Genomic DNA, 23,680 nt, shown 5'->3' on the forward strand with positions numbered 1-23,680 from the left:
TAGGGATTCTATGATTTAAAAGGACCTCTACCATGAGAAACTCTGCCGTAATCTCATGCAACTGAGAACGATTGGCCTCCAAAAACCACAACAGTCACACTTTGTGCTTGGGATGATGCCAACCATTGGAGAGTTTCCCCACCCCCTCCCTAGACTTCCAGTTTGTTATGGCTCCTTGATGCCACGAGCAGGGTTGACAATAACTGAGTTCACACTCCGTGACATTAGAGCTTTATTTTGAATTCCCATGTTTTAGTAACTTTTTCCTGGCAAAACATGTAAAAGCTGACAACTCCCCCTAACAGAAATGATTCATTAATTACAGTTTCTCCAGGACACTACTGGAAAGATTTTTAAAACATTTCCAATTAAGGGGAGTTTAGCATAGCCAATCAACCTACCCTGAATATTTTTGGGGGTGAGACCTACAAATGTGCAAACTCCACACGGGATCGAACCTGGGCCTCGATGCGGTGAAGCAGCAGTGCAAATCACCCTGCCGCCCTGGAACCAGGTTTTTAATGATCACCGTTATGCCCCTTGTAAGAACCTGGAAGTTTCAGTAGCATCAGAAAAATATAATGTTGTGTGCAAAATCATGAGTCACCAAGTGCAGTGTTATAATTATTTTGGTAATTTAACACGTGTGAGCTCATTAGGGTCTTCTGAATTTGCCAACAAAGTAAATTTTCACCACGGGCTGTTCCAGGCATTACAATAAAAGTCAATTGATGACCACATCCTTTTTTCTTTCCTTGGTGGAGTAACTCTCATTGCATGTGATCTGGTTATTCTCCAGACCCGTACTCTACTGAAGTGGTTCATCTCTGATACGGGTGCATTGATGCAGACTTGATGTTGGTTTTTATGGTACTTGGCATCTTTCCTACAAAAACAGAAAATGAAATTTAAGTACAGTCATAATCCATAGTCATTGGAAATCAAGGATCTAAATCCAGCATCTTCTGTAATCAAAAGCCTTTATATTTATTTACTTGTTCTTCCCTCAAATACATTTACATGTCCTCTCTAACAATGACAACAAGAATCCCAGACTGAATCCTGGAATCCCTACAGTGCAGAAGGTGGCCATTCAGTCCATCGAGTCTGCACTGACCCTCTGAAAGAGCACTCCACCCAGGTCCTCTTCCCAACCTGTAACCCAACCTTGCACATCCCTGGACACTAAGGGGCAATTTAACAGAGTCAATCCATCTAACCTGCACATCTTTGAACTGTGGGAGGAAACCGGAGCACCCAGGACAATGTGCAAACTCCACACACAGTCACGAAAGGCCAGAATTGAATCTGGGCCCCTGGTGCTGTGAGGCAGCAGTGCTAACTAATGTGCCACCGTGCAAACTGAATTCTATGCCGTGAGAATAGAAGCATTAACAATCCCATTCCAACTACTAAACACACCAATTGCCTTGTCACTATATTCCTCAAATCCACTTTATTTGCTTCACTGTTTTGCTTAATATCTTATCCCATAGGCTGGATTTTACAGCCCCCTGCTGGCAAAGAGGCATGTAAAATCCAACAAGTGGCTTGCCCATGCTTGTTGCCACCACTGGAATTTTACCAAACGCAGCAGTAGCATTGTAACAACAGTACAGACCAAGCTGACCAGATCCTAAAGGACGTAGATGCTAGGTGGTGAGAGAACCAGCAAGAGGGAAAAACATACTCTACATCATCCTCAACAATCTGCCTGTCACAGATGCCAGTGACCGTATCAGTAAGAGTGATTACCGCACAGTCCTTATGGAGACAAAGATCCATCTTCAAATTGAGGATACTCTCCAAATTGTTGTGTGGCACTACCACTGTGCTAAATTGCAAACCAATCTAGCTACTCCAGACTGGGCAGTCACGAGGTTGTGGACCATCAGCAGCAGCAGAATTATACACAACCACGATCTGTAACCTCATGGCCTGGCATATCCCCCACTCTACCATTACCACCAAGCAAAGGGATTAACCATTTATATAATGAAGTACATCAGCTATTGTTCTGTTTGGCAGGCTCCCCTGACTTTTTATCGAAGGGAAGGTCTTGCCCATAAAATTTAGCCCCACAAGTGTGAACATTTTTCACTCCATTTCCATTCTTTCCTGTGAAGGATTAATTTTTAAATTTCCTAACCCTTGGAATATACCCAATAGCTAATTTTCACACTGCATGATCCCTCCTAATAAGGTATACAATCAGTTAGTCTTTATTAGTGCTGGGAAGTGGGTATTGATTTAATATCTCATGCAAAAGATGAACTCTGAAAACCCAGCAATCTCTCGTGCTCTGCAATCAACTACTCCAGTTTCTGGAGCAAGACCTGAACTGGACACACACTCTTTTGACTCCAAGTACTACCAGCCTGCCTACAATACAATACCTACAAAAAGGCATTAAAGGGACATTTGTTGTTGTTTATTCAGTGCTCAACGAGTAAGACTTTACAAAGATGTTTTCAAAAAAACTTTCTCTGAAATCAATGTTAAAGTTACTGTTAAAACCTGCAGAACTGCATCATGTGCTAGACGCAGTAACTCACCAAGATTCCTTGGACAGCACCTTCCAAATCCACGACCACTACCATCTAGGACAAGAGTAGCAGATACCTGGGAACCCCACCACCTGGAAGTTCCCCTCCAAGTCACTCACCACCCTGACTTGGAAATATATCGCTTTTTCTTCATTGTTGCCAGAGCAACATCCTGGAACACCCTCTCTAACAGCCCAGTGGGTGTACCTACATCTCGAGGACTGTAGCGGTTCAAGAAGGCAACTCATCACCACCTTCTGAAGGGCAATTAGGAATGGGCAATGGATTCTGGCCTAACCAGTGATGCCTACATCCCGTAAAAATGACTGACAGAAGAAAACGTGGGAAGTATCAGCCAAATACGCAGTCAGGTGTGTTAAACTGAAATTGGACTTCTCTCCAGCAACTTACGCATGTCTCAAAAGCCAAATTTTTATATGCATTACCATGGCTACATATACAGAAATGACAATTGTGAATTGTGCGGCTATAAAATAGAATATCGATACAGTAGGTCTTCCACTTACCTGGCTGACCTTGTTGTGGTGGAACCTGACCTTGCATTCCCTGTGGGTTAGTCCCACTTTGAATTGACACCTGTGCCATGCTTGGACCCCCCTGTAGACCAGGAACTGGTACAGACTGACCCGATGAGACTGGTCCACCTTGGGGCGGTCTGATTGGTTTGGACAATCCTTTCCCAAATCCAATTGCTGCTAATAAAGCATTAGTATCTGCTGGGTTAAAGGTCTGCTTATTCTGTCGCAAAGCTAGAGGGAAAGAAAAAAGGGAAGGTTCTTATTGCCATTAGGTTTCTTTACACTGAATTATTTTTGTTTTTAAACGGTATTGTTGCTTTTAGATGACAAGACATTTTAATCTTGACTCTATAGCATTAATAGAAATGGTCCTCTAATAAAAATGTCAATTACTGTTCCATTGACCTTCTGAAGTTATTTGTAAATTGATTATAATTTTTCTCCCAATCCTCTCCTAACCCATTAATTTTGAAGTCTGAGCTTATATTGGGGTAAGGAAATACGGACAGTGGTTACTCTCCATTGTGTGGTCCAACTGGCCATTGTTTATATCAGTGGGTTAAATCTGCTCATGGTTTCTCGAAGCCAGGCCTGCGCCTTTCCTCACCCACTGTCCATGCACAAGCATTTCCAGAGTGATCACTAGTCAGAAATCAGGAATTGAACACTGGTCCGCATTCCCCTCCTTCGCAAGAGAATGTTCAATGCAATGTTTCACAACTGGGTTAGCACTGCTGCATCACAGCACCAGGGACATGGGTCCAATTCTGGCCTGTGACTGTCTGTGTGGAGTTTGTACTTTCTCCCCGTGCCTGTGTGTGTTTCCTCCGAGTGCTCTGGTTTCCTCCCACAGTCTAAAGTTGTGCAGGTTAGGTGGATTGGCCATGTTAAATTGTCCCATTAGTGTTCAAAGGTTAGATGGGGTTACGGGGGAGTGGGCCTAGGTCGGTGCAGACACTATTGGCCAAATGGCCTCCATGTGCACTGCAGGGATTCTATGAACTTGAATTTTCCTAGTGTATAAGGCTCCAGCATTACACAATAAATACACTTCATTGTTTGCTGAACTTGATCACAATATTTTTAATGTTTACTAAAAGTGCCTCTTCTTCATATTGATATCTTGCCTTCCAATGTTAGATTTGTCAAAGTTAGACTATGCACTCTGGATGAACTATGAGTTTTAGAATCCTTATTCTAAGATTAAGTATGCTATTACACAAATTCTAGTGCCAGCTCACCATTTTTCAGATATATTATTGCCTCTTGCTGGAGTTGATGTTAAAACGGCTTATTTTATTCAACTGCCATATCCAGACTCATTATTACACTTTTACAGATTTCCTTTTAATAATTAAACTTGCCATTTAAAAAAATTACTTCATTAAATTTTTATTCAATGCAGGCGAGTTAGTAAGGCCAATAGTCTAAGGTAAATGTGCAAAACGTTGATTGCAGATATGGTACATGGGTTTTTTCACCAATGTTCCCGCTAAACTATGGAGGTACACAGCCATGTGAAAAGTGTAACACAGGCCATTTGAAGTAGTTCCATGTAAGGTAGCATGCATATGCAAAATGGTTAAAAATATGAAATTAGCACGCCATATGCCAAAAACAAATTTCGAGAGAACACTGGTTACCAGTCTAACTTGGAGTCACAAACACCTAAAAGCCTTTTACTGTTTGTTAACAATGAGTTCATCTCATATTAACAAATAGGTACTGTCTGAGTCAACAGTGGGATAGTCATAGTTACCTAGCAAGTGAGTATATTTGTTGCATTGCCTTATTGGCTCATGAACTGGTCGCATTCATCTTTTCTGTTGAGGGTGTTGCATTGCACCCAGCCCTGTGAGCCTGCTCTACCCGATAGGATCGGGACTGATCTGGTTGTGGTCTCAACTTCACTTTCCTGTCTGTCCCTCTCATAAACCTAGACTACCCCATCAAAAATCTGTCCAACTGAGTCTAAAGACCACAAGTCAGGAGCAGAATTAGGCCATTCGGCCCATCGAGTCTGCTCTGCCATTCAATCATGGCTAATATGTTTCTCATCCCCATAACCTCTGATCCCCTTATTAATCAAGACCAAGCCTCCACCGCACTCTGGTGAAGAATTACACAGGCTAATGACATTCAGAAAAAAATTCTCCTAATCTCAGTCTTAAACTGTGTCCCCTAGTTCTAGACTCCCACCACCCCCCCTTCCAAGAGGAAGCATCCTCTTGTTTTCCACTGACAAGTCCTCAGAGGTTCTTAAATATTTGAATAACATGAACATAAATCTCTATTGTAGGTCAGTTTAGGAACATTATTTTAGTCAACAGCTAGTAACTGGTTTTCCTCCAGAGATACCAGGATATATAGTAGGTCACCATTGACACAGTTTCAATGTTTTCACCATACTGGCTGGCTTCATTACTAATATTTTGATAGATAAATTAAATTATTAAAATCCAGTGGGGAAACTTTGAATAAGGTATAATTCTACTCACTAATATTTAGATCCCTTGCTATATTTTTGCTACGCAAGAGGATTTCCGACAATTTTTCAGACACTATTATGAAATCACAGAAACAATTACAAAGTTGCCTTTTCCTTCCCCGTTATTCCCCTGGCGACAGCAAACAAGCTGCAGTGTACCTCCACTCTCAGATTCCCGCTCCTCCCGAGCGTTGTTAAGTTTGTCAAGTAGGTTGCCACACATTTTGTTCAATGCCTGGATGTGTTTCTGTAGTGGGAGAAAATAAGCATCTTTGAGAATTATTTGAAACAATTACTTTTTCATCAGATGTCTTGAGTTGACTCTATACTGTAGTAACCAAGGTAGAATGCCTTTAGCTTATGTCCCTCGTTTGCACGATGATATCTGAATGCTTTGCAAGATGATATCTGAATGCTTTGCAATGAGGAAAAGTACACGTTGAACCCAACATCAGTAAAATCTGTGGCTCTTGTAGATGGTACACAGTGCTGGCACTGTGCGTCTGTGGATCTTGTAGATGGTACACACTGCTGGCACTGCGTCTGTGGATCTTGTAAATGGCACACTGCTGGCACTGTGCGTCTGTATATCTTGTAGATGGTACACACTGCTGGCACTATGCGTCTGTGGATCTTGTAGATGGTACACTGCTGGCATTGGGCAGCACGGTAGCATAGGGCAGCACGGTAGCATCGCGGTTAGCACAATTGCTTCACAGCTCCAGGATCCCAGGTTCGATTCCCGGCTTGGGTCACTGTCTGTGCGGAGTCTGCACGTTCTCCCCATGTGTGTGTGGGTTTCCTCCGGGTGCTCCAGTTTCCTCCCACAGTCCAAAGATGTGCAGGTTAGGTGGATTGGCCATGCTAAATTGCCCTTAGTGTTGGGTGGGGTTACTGGGTTATGGGGTTAGGGTGGAGGTGTGGGGTCGGATAGGGAGCTCTTTCCAAGAGCTGGTGCAGACTTGATGGGCCGAATGGCCTCCTTCTGCACTGTAAATTCTATGAATCTTTTGTGCGTCTGTGGATCTTGTAGATGGTACACACTGATGGCCGTGCACGCCTGTGGTGGAAGGAGTGAATATTTGTGGATGGGGTGCCAATCAAGCTGGCTGCTTTGTCCTGGATGATTTTGAGCTTTTCCAGCCAGCATTTATTGCCTATCCTTAATTACCTGTGAGAAGGTTGTGATGAGCCACTGCTGCAGTCCACGTGGTGTAGGTACTGCACTCATCAAGGCAAGTGGAGTACAAAGATTGAACAGGGGCACCTGCTGTGACACAAGGAGCTAGTTCATCTTGAATTGTCTTGAAACGTTGGAATTATGTAACTTTTTATAAGAGAGAACGTGAATGCTTTGGCCAGGTTTAAACATCAGTTTACGGTAGATAGGGCCAGTTTAGATAAATTGGGGCAGCACGGTAGCACAGTTGCTTCACAGCTCCAGGGTCCTAGGTTCGTTTCCCGGCTTGGGTCACTGTCTGTGTGGAGAATGCACGTTCTCCCTGTGTCCGCGTGGGTTTTCTCCGGGTGCTCCGGTTTCCTCCCACAGTCCAAACATGTGCAGGTTAGGTGGATTGGCCATGATTAATTGCCCTTAGTGTCCAAAAAGGTGAGGTGGGGTTACTGAGTTAGGGTGGAGGTGTGGGCTTAGGTAGGGTGCTCTTTCCATGAGCCGGTGCAGACTCGATGGGCCGAATGGCCTCCTTCTGCACCGTAAATTCTATGAAGAAGGCAGGCCTTTAATGATTATAGAATTCATAGAATCCCTACGGTGCAGAAGGAGGCCATTCAGCCCATCGCATCTACCTCCCTACAAAGAGCAACCTACATCGGTCCACTCCCCCGCCCTATACTGCACATCTTCGGACTGTGGGAGGAAACCGGACCACCGAAGGAAACCCATGCAGACATGAGAACATGGAAACGCAATACAGACATTCACCTGTGGCTGGAATCTAACCCAGGTCTCTGTAGTGGTGAGGCAGCAGTGCTAACCACTGTGCCGCCAGATTTAAGACATTGAGGTGGATTTCAGCAGTGGAAAAGAAGATGGATAAGACTGATGGAAGAAAGTGGTTTTAGTTTAGCAGAAAAAGTTGTTTATTGCTTCCTTTGTGGTAGTTATTGAGGTCAAATCAGAGCAACAGAAGGTCATTCAGCCCATTGTTTGTGCTGGTTCGATGAAAGAGTAATCTAATTAGCCCCAGTCCTTTGTTCCTTTTCCATAGCCCTGCAAATCTTTCATTTTCAAGTATACTTATCTAATTCCCTTTTGCAAGTCACTATTGGATTTGATTCCACCACCCTTTCAGGCTTGATTCGATTTAAGATGCAGAAAATGGGTGAATGTTAACTGAACAAATTAAATACACTCAATCACAATGGTTATGGTGCAGAAGGTGGTTGTTAGATGCATCGTGTCTGCACTAGAGCTCCGAATGAGCAATTTATCTGGTCTCAGTTCCTTGCCTTCTCCCTGTGATAGACAAATCTAATTCCACACTCTCAGGCAGTGCATTCCAAACCGTAACCATTCGTTGAGTAAAAAGTTTTCTCCTCCTATCACTTCTGCTTCTTTTACTTTTAAATCTGTGCCCTCTGATCCTTTCACAGGCGCACTCTGTCCAGGTCCCCTAATGATTTTGAATACCTCTATCAAATCTCCTCTCAACTTTCTTTAATCCTAGGTAAACAGTACTAAATTCTCCAATCGATCTTCATAACTGAAGTTCTTGTGAATCTTTTCTGAACTCTCTCCAATGACTTCACTTCCTTCTTAAAGTGCGGTGCCCAGAACTGAACACAATACTCCAGCTGAGGCTGAACTAGTGACATATAGAAATTCAACATAACCTCCTTGTTCTTGGACTCTATGCCCCCTATTAATAAACCTGAATGTTTTATTAACTGCTCTTTTTCAACCTGTCCTGCCACCTTCAATGATTTATACAACCGGATCACTCTGTTTCCTCCCCCTTGTTTTTGGAGTTCTTCCCTTTATTATATATCGTCTCTTCTTGTTCTTCCTCACACTTCTCTGCACTGAACATCTGCAACCTGCCCTCCCATTCCAGCAACTTGCCAATGTCCCATTGAAGCTCCAGACTACCCTTCTCAATGCTTCCAGGTTTGGTGTAATCTGCAAACTTTGAAAATGTGCCCTGTACACCAAGGTCTAGACCATTAATGTACATCTGGAAAAGCAAGAGACCCCACTCTGCAAAGCTTAAATCTAGTTTAAAAAAAACGTAAACACTGCAATTGTCAGAATCTTTCCTCTATTTACCTGCAGTTGATCAACAATGTTCCAACCGTTAATATTTCTGGCTGCTTAGTACACTTACTGTCTGATTCAACAACTCCTCTCCTTTACAATTTGGGGACAGACGAGGGCCTTTTCAAATTGCATTTGTATCAAATTATCTGCAGTGGTGTTTCTGTGCTCATCATGTAGCGCTGGTTCTTTGATAAAATTAGATATGATTATCATCACAACAGCCTATGAATTCTTCAGGTTGTCAGCTCTCATTTCCTGCTTGCAGCTAGCAACTTCTGTTTGGATTTGTTATGATTACAAGCAAATAACAATGCCTCTAAACAGAAAATAAGCCATACCTGAGCTACATCAGGTGCTAGGCGTGCTGCCTCTGTACTCAGTTGCTTCTCCTGTTCTTCTACCTCTGGATCTGGTTTAGTCCGGAGATGGTCCGGAACCACCTCGTGACTGAAAACAGGAACTCGACCCTCTGTTAGTTTCTATGAAAAGAAGACAATGATGCAGAAACAAGATCATAGACGTGGTAAAATTTTTGACATCTCCCCCAGTGCCCTTGGGTAAAAGGTGCAATTTCATTTTAAAATTCAATTACTTCACTCCAACCAGATATGTGAACTGCAAACCTGCTAGCTAACTGTATAATGTAACCTCCTCTTCCCTCCACAAACGGTAATTTGTTCAGAAGCTTAATTTTGGACTTTTGGTCTATCTTTCAAAGAGTTCCCAATTGCTCCAACCTGAATTAACACAAAGAAAGATTGCACATTTATGTAGTGCTTTTCTCATCCTCAAGATGTTGCAAATCGATTTGCGGTAAATGAATAAAGTTTGATCACTGTTGTTTTGTAGGCAAATACGGCAGCCAATATTCATACTGCAGGTCCCAAATGACAAAGAGCTGAATGACTAGTGTTGAAAAATTCAGAACCTCCCTGGCCTTCGTCGACTACTGTCATGGTATTCTCACTGTAGTGTCACGGAATTTTTTAAGTTGTCCTGAGTAGTTGATCAGGGCCTTTCATAACATATCAGGAACACAGCATCCCTGACACTGTAGTACTTCCTCAATATGAATGATCAGTTTGCACTTTATGTTCAAATCTTGGACTTGGGCTTGAACCTGAGACTTTTTGATTCAAAGGAGACTGATGCAATTGAACTAAACTGTACACAATTCGTCAACTTCTTCTGAAGGGAAGATAAAACGGTGTAGCCATCACAGCCTTTTAACTATATGGAGTTATAGTTTTAGGACTCCAGTAATACATTGTCAGCTGAAAATCTCTTCCTTGCCTTGGTTCAAGTCAATGTTGTGTGTGAAAGTAATAATAATCTTTATTGTCACAAGTAGGCTTACATTAACACTGCAATGAAGTTACTGTGAAAAGCCCCTAGTTGCCATATTCCAGCACCTGTTCGGGTACACAGAGGGAGAATTCAGAATGTCCAAATGACCTAACAGCAATCTTTCAGGACTTGTGGGAGGAAACCGAGCACCTGGAGGAAACCCACGCAGACACAGGGAGAACGTGCAGACTCCGCACAGACAGTTACCCAAGCCGGGAATCGAACCTGAGACTCTGGCGCTGTGAAGCAATAGTGCTAACCTCTGTCGTAGTTTGGTGATATGTTCCAAATAATCCATGAAAGATGGCGATTTCAATGTGGAAATGGAGCCAAGATTGCCAGTTAACTTTCTCAGCCCTACAATAGGACTTTTCCATGCTGTGATCTAATATTATGAAATCTGTGCTAAGATTGCTTTTATTAAATTCATTGAAAGTGCCACAAAGGAATTACAATGGGAGGCAGCACCCTCTCCAAAGCCTCCACACTACCAGAAGGATGTGGAAGCTTTGGAGAGGGTGCAGAGGAGGCTTCTGAGAATGTTGCCTGGTCTGGAGGGTGTTAGCTATGTGGAGAGGCTGAATAGACTCGGACTGTTTTCATTAGAACGATGGAGGTTGAGGAGCGACCTGATAGAGGACTAAAAGATTATGAGGGGCATGGATAGAATGGATGAGCAGGCACTCTTTCCCAGGGTGGAGGGGTCAGTCACCAGAGGGCATAGGTTTAGAGATGTGCGAGGCAGAATTTTACACAGACGGGCAAGTGCCTGGAACGCGCTGCCAGGGGAGGTTGTGGAAACAGATACATTAACAGTGTTCAAAAGGCATCTCGACAAATATATGGATAGGATGGGTATAGAGGGATACGGCAGTAGAAGTGCTGTGGGTTTTGGCCAAGGGTGGTATTGTGACCGGTACAGGCTTGGAGGGCCGAAGGGCCTGTTCCTGTGCTGTATTGTTCTTTGTTCTTCTCTGCAACAGGATCTTTCAGTGTTCAGCAGTTCTAATGGGATTGAAACGCTATTAACAAGGACGTCTTCTAGCACAGTGCCTGAGTCAGAAGCTCCGGGTTTGAGTCCCACTCCCGGACTTGATGGCCATGGAAGGTATATTTATAACATGGCCAAGCAGGTTGATTATCAACCTGTAATTCCTTTGAATATGCTTTTGGTAGGTGGTAAGAGTCAGCCATGCTTGCTGTGGAGTGGTATCCCCTCAAGCTACAGCCTCTGGCAACAGGCTAGTGGTCTGTTCCAGGAAAAACTAGCTATGGGAACAGACATCATAGAATCACAGATTTTGCAGTGCAGAAGGAGGCCATTTGGCCCATCAAGATTGCACCGGCTCTTGGAAAGAGCACCCTACTTCAGCCCTCACTTCCACCCTATCCCCGTAACTCAGTAACTCCACCCAACGGTAACTTATCATGGCCAATCCACCTAACCTGCACATGTTCGGATTGTGGGAGCAAACCAGAGCACTCGGAGAAAACCCACACTGACACGGGGAGAACGTGCAGACTCTGCACAGACAGTGACCCAGTCCGGGAATCGAACCTGTGACCCTGGAGCTGTGAACCAACTGTGCTAACCACGGTGCTGCCCCCATAAGCATGTGCTCCATTTGCTTCATGCGTCTCTAGGCATGGGAGGAGAATTTAGATTCCACTTAATAAGCATTTGCCCTCACATTAAAACAGGAAATGTTGTATATTATAACAAGCAATTATCATGTCTTACCACAAGGAGTTATGCCATTAGGGGGATCTACATGGAAGAACTGAGACCAGGTAACTCTTCATAATGACTACTAATATTTCTGTGGTTCTGCTCAAGCACAGGAACGTGTGCCAAAGTACCTCTCACTGAGGGGGAAAGTGGTGGATTTTAAGGAGCTGCTATATTTACATGTATTATAAATTATTACCCAATGTTTATTGTTTGCCTCTACAAATCATAACAGTTGTCAGTAAATAATTAATTTAATCTACGTGAAGTTGGCCTGGCACTTCATATTTCCATCTTTCAAAACAATATATAGCCCTTTATAATTTACAAAAAGCACTTTACTGCAATCAGAATGAATTATCTGCCCTGGACTGTATTAGTGAGCAAGACTAAAAGCTAAAGAGATAAATATCAAATGCAGTCATTTATGGAAGCTATCATCAGCTTGACTGAATGTGAAAACCTACAATGCAACACTGCCCGCATGCTCAGGCAGTGAATCAGAGAATCCTTACAGTGTAGAAGGAGGCCATTCAGACCGAGTCTGCACTGAGCCTCCGAAAGAGCACCCTACCCAGGCCCATGCTTCCACCCTATCCTCATAACTGCACCAAACCATTTTGGACACTGGGAGGAAACCGGAGCACCCGGAGGAAATCCACGGGGAGAAAATACAAACTCCACACAGACAGTCACCCAAGGCTGGAACTGAATCTGGGTCCCTGGCGCAGTGAGGCAGCTGTGCTAAGCAGTGAGCCACCCTGCCGCCCACTAATGGTTTACTTCTGAACTTTGCGCACAACAGGTGGTCACCAGCAAACATTCCCTTATCCGTCCCCCCAACCAGACCCAACAACCAAACTGAGCCAGGTCTTGAAGGCATCTGGAGATCAAGCATAATCAAATCTCCCCTTTCATGTTTGAATTTGGATCAGCTATCGTTGCTGTCATGAATGCAAATAAAGAGAGTTTCACTCTTGTCATTAGTCCATCTGATTGTCCAATCTCCTAATTTGTTATGCTAATTATATATTAAGTGCACTTAATTTTAATACAGGTGGTGGGCATTAAGCGGGGATTCACTTGTTTCTCTAACTAGGTACAGTAAAGTTGCCATGGTCCCAGGTGACCATAGGTTGCTTGGAGGGGGAGAGCTGACTGGCGATGGTTTAACCTGAGGATCATCGCACCTCGGGCAAGGGACAAGGTTGAGAAGACAGGGTCTTCATGAATAACCTCAGGCGGTATGGGAATTGAATCCGCGCTGCTGGACTCCTCCATCTACCCTATCTAGCTACAACCGCTCCTAATAAATATGACCAGAGTGTTGTGATGGAACATGAATATGATGACCCTTTGATTGGCATTCAAACCGAATTGTATTATTCAAACTCCCAAGTTTAAAAGCGTAGTATACAGCACTATTTTTTAATGCTGAATTTGCATTTAACTGTACATCATTACTGTATTTTAGTGATTTCTTTATCTTGGTCATTAGTGTGGAGTCTGCACGTTCTCCCTGTGTCTGCGGGGGTTTCCTCCTGGTGCTCCGGTTTCCTCCCACAAGTTCTGAAAGACGTGATTGTTAGCTGATTTGGACATTCTGAATTCTCCCTCAATGTACCCGAACAGGCGCCGGAGTGCAGCGACTAGGGGATTTTCACAGTAACTTCATTGCAGTGTTAATATAAGCCTACTTGTGACAATAATAAAGAATATTATTATTACATCTCCAAAATGGTATTTTTACTTGAACTAAAAATGGGAATATGCAAATAGGACAGACCAGTGGGCAAAATTACTAACATGGTGCATGACACCATCAGCTCCACAAAATTTGATAAATAGGGACAGGCTGACTTGTGGTTTGGTCTCTGTAAATAAAAGCCTATAAAAACATGTAAAGATGGGCTCCTGTCCTATACTTCATCATCAGGCTCGCTGGAATATTATCACATAGTTTTCCACTGTGCTGCTTATTTTTAAAAAAGAAATGGAGTACACAACCCATTCCTGCAAAACAGGTGCTCAGCATCAAAGCATCCTGCTTGTAAACCCAAGGGCACACAGGGAATCCAACTGCACCTGGAGCACTCAACTCACTGCAAATATTCTCTGTTGATATTTTGTGAAAGGCTATTGAATCTGGCAGGTGAACATGAAAATTGTGAGCCGTGTGGTCCCTGGCATTTAGTATGATTATGGCTGGAGATTAGAAGAATGAGAGGGGATCTCACTGCAACATGTAAAATGTTTGTAAATTAAAAAATTTTTTTTTAGAACATACAGTGCAGAAGGAGGCTATTCGGCCCATCGAGTCTGCGCCGACCCACGTAAGCCCCCACTTCCACCCTATCCCCGTAACCCAATAACCCCATCTAACCTTTTTGGGAGGAAACCCACGCAGACACGGAGAACGTGCAGACTCCGCACAGTTACCCTGCGGGGAATCGAACCTGGGACCCTGGTGCTGAGAAGCCACAGTGCTAGCCACTTGTGCTTCCCATTTATAGTACCCAATTCATTTTTTCCAATTAAGGGGCAATTTAGCGTGGCCAATCCACCTACCACAATCGGTTGTGTGGGGCGAAACCCACGCAAACACACTGTGAACGTGCAAAGTCCACACGGACAGTGACCCAGAGCCGGGTTCTAATCTGGGATCTCTGCGCTGTGAGGCAGCAGTGCTACCCCTGCATCACCGTGCTGCCCAACATGTAAAATTCTAACAGGGCTGGATGACTGGATGCAGAGGTGATTTTTCCTCTGGGTGGGGGGGGGGGGGCACTGTCTCAGGATAAGGAGTAGGTCATTTAGGACTGAGATGACGAGAACTTTCTTCATTCAGAGGGTGGCAAACCTGTGGAATTTTCTACCACAGAAGGCTGTGGATGCCTAGTCACTATGTATTTAAGAAAAATAGATTTCTAGGCACTAAAGGCATCAAAGGGTATGGGGAGAGCGCAGGAGTATGGCATTCGGGTAGAAAATTCAGCCATGATCGCAATGATCGGCAGAGCAGGCTCCTGTTCTTATTTTTTTATGCTTCAATACCACATCTCCACCTTCCTGAACTATGCCCATATCTGTTGAATTCTTTAGTAGCCAAATAATTATTGATCTTCATTGGCTGGGCAGCATGGTGGCACAGTGGTTAGCACCGCTGCCTCACCGGGGCCCAGGTTCAATTCCGGCCTTGGGTGACTGTGTGGAATTTGCATTCTCCCCTTGCTGCATAGGTTTCTTTCAGGGACACCGGTTTCCTCCCACAGTCCAAAGATGTGCAGGTTAGGTGGATTGGTCATGCTAAATTGCCCCTCAATGCCCAAAGATTAGGAGGGGTTGTGGGGATAGGACAGGATGTTCTTTTGGAGGGTCAGAGCAGACTCAATGGACTGAATGCCCACCTTCTGCAGTACAGGGATTCTATGACTGAGTACCAATAATCCTCAGAAGATCCACAACCCTCGAGTGAAGAAATTTTGCCTCATCTCAGGCCTATATGATTGAATTGCAACCGTTAGTTTTAGACTTTGGAGCTGGAGAAGGTGAAGGTTTGAGAAGTCCTAGATCTCAGTGAAGTAATACAATACACTCTAATGCAAGAGAAAAATATTGTGGGTGCTGAAAATCTGCAATTGAAACAGAAAACGCTGGAAATACTCTTTAGGTCTGGAGGCACAGCGGAGATAGAAGCAGAATTAACATTTCAGTTCTGATGGAAGGAAATTAACTCTGGTTCCCTACACAGATGCTGCCTGGGCTGCTGCATATTTCCAGTAATTTCTGTTTTAATGTAGCGGGCTGAAGTAAATCATAACGTACCATTAATTCATCATCACGGTCAGGAGAAAGCAGCAATGGAATGATGACCTGATTTCTTAGGAGTGGTGTTTTATCATTTTTCAAGAGCTTGTTCAGGGTGTTCAATTGCCCAGATACCAGGGCGAAGTTATCCAATACGGAAGGCCTGGAAGTGAATGCAGCAGAGGTTAGGCAAGACCTTACAGTAGATGGGACAGGATGGCAATAAAAGCAGAAAATGTTGGAAGTACTGTAAATCCAAAAGAAAACTTGGGTTAATGTTTTTGTGTAAACCATTAGTCAGAACTGGAAACCGGAAGTTGAAGATCAAGGCAGTACGGATGATACTTGGAAAAGCTTTATGAGGCTTAGCCTCAAGCTACAGCAAATGGACTAAAACTTCTCTTGGTCTCATTTGGTACTCTGAAGTAAAATATACTTATACCACCCCTTTATCGGACTAAACACAATGAAGAGAGATGGAAAGACAAAGGTCATCCATGCAGATTCTTGTAGAAGTACAAAAAGTGGCTGTCTGATTGACTAGGCTCAGAAGGGGGTCAAGCAACTGCGATAGTTCAAATTTTTTTCTCCATAGAATTTACAGTGCAGATTCGGCCCATCGAGTCTGCACCGACTCTCGGAAAGAGCACCCTACTTAAGCCCACGCCTCCACCCTATCCCAGTAACCCCACCTCACCTTTATGGACACTAAGGGCAATTTATCATGGTCAATCCACCTAACCTGCACATGTTTGGACTGTGGGAGGAAACCCGAAGCACCCGGAGGAAACCCATGCACACACGGGGAGAACGTGCAGACTCCGCAGACAGTGACCCAAGCCAGGAATCGAACCTAGGACCCTGGAGCTGTGAAGCAATTGTGCTAACTACAATGCTACCGTGCTGCCCTAAATTTGTTCATATGAAAAAAGAAGCCATATATAGTTATACACGAACAAGAAACAGGAGTAGACCATCCGGCCCATCGAGCCTGCTCCACTATTTAACAAGATCATGGCCGCCACTCCATGGAAGTTCTGGGCCATAAATAATAAAATCCTTGCATTTACATAGCATCTTTCACAAACATTGGACATCTGAAAGTGCGTTACAGCTAATAAAGCACTGTTGAAGTGCAGCAACTGTTGAACATGGCAGCGAATTTTCAGACAGCAAGCTCCCACAATCAGCAATGGGTTAATGACCAGATGAACTATTTGTGATGTTGATTGAGGGATAAATGTAGGCCAGGACATTGAGGATAACTCACCTGCTCTTCTTCAAAATGGTGCGATTGGGTTTTTTACATCTGCTTGAGAGGGCGGATGGGGATTTGGTTAACACCTCATCTAAAAGACAGCGCCCCCTCAGTACTGCACCAGTGTGTCAGCTTTGATTTTTGTGCTGACCGTCTGGAGCAGCACTTCTGACTCAGAGGTGAGCATGCTGCGAACTGAGCAGTGGTTGGCAGACAATGAATGCAGCAGGCTTTCGGGATTGAGGTTGATCCATGACCTAACTATAAAGTTGTAGGCCATCACAAAAAATGTAGGTTTAAAGCAAAAATATACTAGCTTGAATTGGTGCTGGAAGGAGCAGGCCATGACTGGACATCACATAGCTAGCTTCCAGACTCACTTAAGGTGGACACAAATTGATTTTGTTGGCCCTGTGCAACTGGCTAGTTGTAGACAAGATGTCAAGTTGCCAGTAATAAAAGCAATAAGGCCAGAAAATCCAGTGTGCCCTGGCCCTACCACCAAACTTTTGGGGTTTTATCCAATTTTTAGATCAGTTTATTTGGTGACTTTTTAGTAAGACCAGAAGACAAAAGACCATTCGGCCCATCGGGTCTTCCACCATTCAATGAGATCATGGCAGATCTGATCTGATAATCTTCAACTCACTTTCATGCCTTATCCCCCATAACCCGTGATTCCTTTACTGATTAAACACCTATCTCAGCCTTGAACATATTTAAAAATGCAGCCCCTCAGCAGTAAAGAATTCTGCAGATTCACTATCTATTGAGAGAAGAAATTCCACCTCATCTCTGACTTGATGGGTGACCCCTCACTCTGAGATTATGCCCTCTGGTCCTAGACTCTCCCACAAGGGGAAATAACCTCTCAGCATCTACCATGTCAAGCCCCCGAGAATCCTATATGTCTCAATAAGGTCGCCTCTCATTCTTCTAAACTCCAATGAGTACAGACCCGACCTACTCGACCTCTCCTCATAAGAAAATCCTGCCATACCTGGGATCAACCTAGTGAACCTTCTCTGGACTGCCTCCAATGACAGCATATCTTTCCTTAGATAAGGGGACCAAAACTTTTCACAATATTGCAGTGCCTTGTTTTAGCAAGACATCCATATTTTCATAGTCCATTCCATTTAAAATAAAGGCCAACATTCCAAAGTTCCTTAAATGCCACAACAGTAGTATAGTTTGGTTTAGGAGCTGGGGAAACACCTTTTATTGTACCCCAACAAAAAGCTATAACCTCACTCTCCAAGGCCCCCTGTAGCTGTAGTTTGGCATTTAATTTTCTCACGCAAACCACCCCAGAACTCAACCGGATCACCAATTTGTGAAATTGTGTTAACATTGTAACATGGCGGAACACAATGAGATAATCATCCATGTCCCGAGGCTGGAGTCCAACTCAGGTGTGAGAGGTGAAAGATTTGGAATGTACATATCTTGTGAAAATAATTACAAATGTGCCAGACTTTATTCTTATGACAAATTGAGAAAGTAACTGAGGCAATGCCACTGAATGAGAAATATAGTGCATTGAGAAAACATTGCATGCAAGTAGTTTTGGCACTATTAGATGTGAACAGATGTCCTGAGTCGAGATGTGTGCGAGTCCAGCTGTAACATGCTGGGATTGAAATTCTTCTTTGGTATTTTAGTGCAGTGCACTCACGTGTGCGCTGTTTTTTTAAAAATGTTAACCCATTGTGAAATGTTAACCCATGAAACCAGCAGAGATTCATCCTCTTTTTGCCAACCAATGACTTCCATATACTAAATGTGCTCAGCATAACTGGTTCCAAGTGTAAAACTCATATGCACAGTTTTGTTTCAACAGTAATTCAGAGTCACAGAATCCCTACAGTGCAGAAGGAGGCCATTTGGCCCACTGAGCCTGCACTGACCCTTCAAATGAGCACCCGACCCATTTACACTCCCCCATCCACCCGTAACCCCATAACCTAAACTGCATATCGCTGGACATTAAGGGGCAATTTAACATGGACAATCCACCTAATGCGCACATCTTTGTATTGTGGAAGGAAATCAGAGCACCCGGAGGAAACTATACAGACATGGGGAGAACGTACAAACTCCACAAAGTGACCGAAAGCCGTCACTTTCTTAATTGACCCCGGTTCCCTGGCGCTGTGATGCAGCAATGCTGTCCACTTTGCCAACGTGCCGGCCCTCTTTTTGTAAGGAGGCCATTTGAAAAATGAAAAATCAAATGAAAATCGCTTATTGTCACGAGTAGGCTTCAATGAAATTACTGTGAAAAGCCCCTAGTCGCCACATTCCGGCGCCTGTCCGGGGAGGCTGGTACAGGAATTGAACCGTGCTGCTGGCCTGCCTGGTCTGCTTTAAAAGCCAGCAATTTAGCCCAGTGAGCTAAACCAGCCCATTGAGTCTACACCAGTCCTTGAAAGAGCACCTTACTTAAGCCCATATCTCCAGCTAACTATCCCCGTTAGCCCACCTAACCGTCGGAAACTAAGGAGCAATTTTAGCTCGGCCAATCCACCTAACCTGCAGATTTTTGGACTGTGGGAGGAAACCCACGCAGACACGGGGAGAAAGTGCAAACTCCACATAGATAGTCACCCGAGGCCGGATTTGAACCCGGCTCCCTGGAGCTGTGAGGCAGCAGTGCTAACCACTGTGCCGCCCACTCAACCAACATCAGTAGTCAATACATCTCCCATGTACCCTTACATACAGACAACTGCAAGGAGATGGGTGATCCAACTGCACAGCATAGTATGAACAGAAGGAAGTATTTTCTTTAAAGCGAGGCACCTTACCAGTTCATTCGTTCGAATTCATTCTCTAACTTGAGGATGAAAGCTGCCAAAGAGCTTTTCAGGTCAGCCACCCGGCTGATAATGGCGTCCACAGATGCCTCCAATTGTTTTTCTTCTTGTGGCTACGGGAAGTCACCATTGAATTTTAATAAGATATAGTATTTCTACAAAAAAATTTAGTGTGAACAGAACTTCCTCCAGTTATACTGATCACTGTCAAGGCATCTGCAGGAAGTATGCTCAAAGCATAAATTCGGACTCTCATCAATGAAAAATCTTAATAAACAAAGACTGCTCAAGAAATAGAAAAGTCACAGATTAAACATTTTTTTTTGCCAAATTCTTTCCCTCTTTCTCTTCTGACAATGTTAACATATTCTTGGATATGATTACAGAGGCGCTCCTTGCCTTATGCAAGTGACCCCGGCTTCACTTGTTTGATCAGGAAATGCTGGCAAGCTCTTTGACTATGGAGGCACTAAGTGGTCAATACATGACCAATACAAGTTGCTGACAGCGATAAGAACTGGGAACCATGGCTAACATTCTCTCCCTCAGCTCAATTATGACAACTGCCAACTTGGTTAGCACAGAACCAAACCAAAATTAAACCTGAAATATGAAATGCTCAGTATGGGTCAGTTACACAATGTCTTTACAAACTGACCCAATTAGGAGTCAGTGAATTATTTTAAATTGTAAAACTATTAACATCTGCTCCACTACAACTTCAATACTCTGATCCTTTTGTCAAATTGGTTTTAAAGTTGATACCCGAAATACAGCCTCCATACTTCCCACTCCAAAGTATCTGGAAGGACAGGAATCACCATAGTGTTGGTGCTTGTGGATCTATTTACCAATGCAACCAGAATATCTAAACTTAAAGCTCAGATGCAACATTCTGACTTCCAGAAACATCGCTGTGCTAATACATCTAATGGTTTTCTATTCCAGCCAATGGCCATATATATTTTAGATGCTGTTGTTTACTATCAGTTAAAGTGTGTCCAACACGGCTGATGATACTTCCATAGTTCGTAGCCCAAACACAGACAAACTTCACTGATATGGTTTCTAAAGATAATGCTATAAAGGTTCACTTCACTGCCAGACTCTCATTGTATAAAACATTTTAGAAATTTCACAGAATATAAACTACTGAAGAGAAATGTTTCCCCTCTATACCATTAATAATGATGATAAAATTTTTGACATCCTCTGTCAAATCTTGGAAAATCAATGAGATGAGATGTTTTTGTTTAGAAAGTGTGAAACGTGTTGAATTTTGCACTCACAAGGAAACAACTTTATGTTGAAATGGATCAATTTGTGTCTGATGAGCCTCATTCCTGACAACTCCCTGATGTTTACTAACAACCCACATATTTACACTTGGCAACCTCACAACCTTTAAAAAGTACGTGGGTGAGCACTTGAAATGTCAGAACATTCAAGACTATAGGCTGAGTGCTGGAAAGTGGCATTAGTGTAGATTTTGTGTAGTTTTATTGATGTAGGCTTGATGGGCCTCTTCGGTACTGTTTGGCAATAGGGGCTGCATTTCATTTTTTTGTTTCTGATATTCAGCATCTGCAGTTTTTTGCTTCTGCCATAAAGTACTGCAACAAGTGTTTTGGAGCATCCTGAGGGAGTGAAACGGTGCTGCATAAAAGACAGTTTTTTTTCCCTTAGAAGAAAGAGACTTGCATTTATATAGACCCCGTTTCATTCTCCCAAGGCCTTCCAGAGCACCCTCACAGGTATTTTATGTCAAAAGCAAAATATACTGCAGGGCGCTGGAAATAGAAGTGAAGTAGTTACTGTTGCAATGTCAGAAATGCAGCAGCCCAATGATGGTCCTCCCGAGGTTCTTCTTTGTGTTCCAGAATCTCCCGATTTTTCTTTCTAAGGCTTTCTTGAGGAGGGTGAGCGTGATGATTTCAGGGTTAGTTTGGGCAGGCAAGGAAGGTGCTGCTGGAGCGGGTTCCGGGGGGGAGTGGGGGGGGAATTGGTCTCCCGAACCTCGTGAATCATTATTGGGCGGCGAAAATAGCTATGATTCGGAAGTGGGTAGTGGGGGAGGGGTTGGTGTGGGAGCAGATGGAGGCAACCTCTTGCAGGGTTCCCCTTTTGGGGCATCGTTTTAAAATTTTTTTAGAGTACCCCAATTATTTTTTTTTCCAATTAAGAGGCAATTTAGCTTGGCCAATCCACCTAACCTGCACATCTTTGGGTTGTGGGGGTGAAACCCACGCAGACATGGGGAGAATGTGCAAACTCCACACGGACAGTGACTTGAACCCGGGTTCTCAGTGCTGCAGTCCCAGTGCTAGCCACTGCGCCACATGCCACCCCTTTTGGGGGCATTGTTGACGACGCCTCTGCCGTTCTCACCGGTCAGGTACTCCACAAGCCCGGTAATGGTGGCGACGGCCCAGAGGGTGTGGGGATAGTGGCGGCAGCACCCGGGGCTGGAGGGGATCTCGGTTTAGGCACCGATTTGTGGAAATCATCGGTTTGTTCCAGGAAGGGGGGGGGGGGGGGGATGATGGATGGGAGTTTCGGGGTGGCATCGGGCGGGGATGGAGAAGTTTGGAGATCTGTTCATTGATTGCTTCTTTCCGAGCTTGGAGGAGGAATTTGAGCTGCCCGTCGGGAATGGGTTCTGGTATTTACGGGTGAGGGACTTTGTTCGGAGGCAGGTACCGTCCTTTCCTCACCTGCCGTCCCAGAGGCTACAGGACAAAGTGGTATCAAGAACAGGGGCAGGGGAGGGGAAAGTGTCAGAAATTTACAAGGAACTGATGGATTGGGAGGAAGCCCCGATAGGGGTAGTGAAGGGTAAGTGGGAGGAAGTGTTGAGTAGGGAGTTGGAGGCCCTGAGGAGGGTGAATGCATCTTCGTTGTGTGCTAGGCTTACCCTTATCCAGTGCAAGGTGGTCCACAAGGCACATAGGATGAGCAGGCTTTTTGGAGGGGTGGAAGAGAGGTGTGGGCAGTGCGGTAGCACAGTGGTTAGCACTGTTGCCCCTCATTTTAATGTTATGCCCCCTTACTAAGGAGCCCAGCTGCTTCCTATCTCGCCCTCAATCTTATGTACCTCAATCAATGTAGAAAATGAAGCTGCCAATTTGTGCAAGAGGGTGCAGCAATGTGATAATGATCAGATCATGTTTGCTGATGGAGCTCAGACATAGTCATCCAGACTCAAAACGTTAGCTCTGTTACCTCAGGTGAGGAAGGAGCAGTGCTCTGAAAGCTAGTGTTTGAAACAAACATGTTAGACTTTAACCTGGTGTTGTAAGAGTTCTTACTGTGCTCACCCCAGTCCAACGCCGGCATCGCCACATCATCTCTCTGTTTTTCTCCCCCACTTCTCCATTAATCAATCCCTTTCCATCTTTCCCCACCTGTCTTTAATTCATCCGCTCTCTCCACTCTCTATTGCTTTTCTTTTGCTCTGTCCGCTCTCTATTGCTTTTCTTTTGCTCTCTCCGCTCTCTATTGCTTTTCTTTTGCTCTCTCCGCTCTCTATTGCTTTTCTTTTGCTCTCTCTCTGCTCGCTATTGCTTTTCTTTTGCTCTCTCTCCGCTCTCTATTGCTTTCGCTCACTCTCTCTCCACTCTCTATTGCTTTCCATCTCTCTCTCTCCACTGTCTATTGTTTTCACTCTCTCTCCACTCTATTTCTTCTGCTCTCTATCCACTATTTATTGTCTCAGTTCACTCTTTCTTCCTGACTCTCTTTCTCCCTCTTCTTTTCCTATCACTCTCCATTAATTACCTCTCCTGTTGCTTACCTGCATCTCCAGCTTGAGCTCCCGCTCTCCTCCCCCTCACTTCCGGTTCCGGGTGGACCGGGACCGGAGGTCAGAGA

At 44.1% G+C, this 23,680-nt stretch overlaps 1 protein-coding gene across 3 annotated transcripts; it reads right to left on the reverse strand.

Moving 5' to 3' along the window:
- Nucleotides 1-215: 215 nt before the first annotated feature.
- Nucleotides 216-23,673, reverse strand: med8 (mediator complex subunit 8). 3 transcript variants are annotated; one of them, XM_038793970.1, is made up of 7 exons: nt 23,604-23,673; nt 19,802-19,923; nt 15,752-15,896; nt 9,189-9,329; nt 5,733-5,820; nt 3,074-3,316; nt 216-886 (listed from the first exon to the last, which is right to left on the reverse strand). In XM_038793970.1, exons 1-7 carry the CDS (start codon nt 23,607-23,609, stop codon nt 822-824), a joined length of 810 nt encoding a protein of 269 aa, XP_038649898.1. In that variant the 5' UTR covers nt 23,610-23,673; the 3' UTR covers nt 216-821. The 3 variants fall into 3 exon arrangements, with proteins under 3 accessions (XP_038649898.1, XP_038649897.1, XP_038649899.1); XM_038793969.1 differs by lacking the exon at nt 23,604-23,673 and adding an exon at nt 23,128-23,172; XM_038793971.1 differs by lacking the exon at nt 19,802-19,923 and having other exon boundaries at nt 23,604-23,663.
- Between the last annotated feature and the right edge of the window lie 7 nt (nt 23,674-23,680).

Source organism: Scyliorhinus canicula, chromosome 4, assembly GCF_902713615.1.
Source record: "Scyliorhinus canicula chromosome 4, sScyCan1.1, whole genome shotgun sequence".
NCBI classification, from domain to species: Eukaryota; Metazoa; Chordata; class Chondrichthyes; order Carcharhiniformes; family Scyliorhinidae; genus Scyliorhinus; species Scyliorhinus canicula.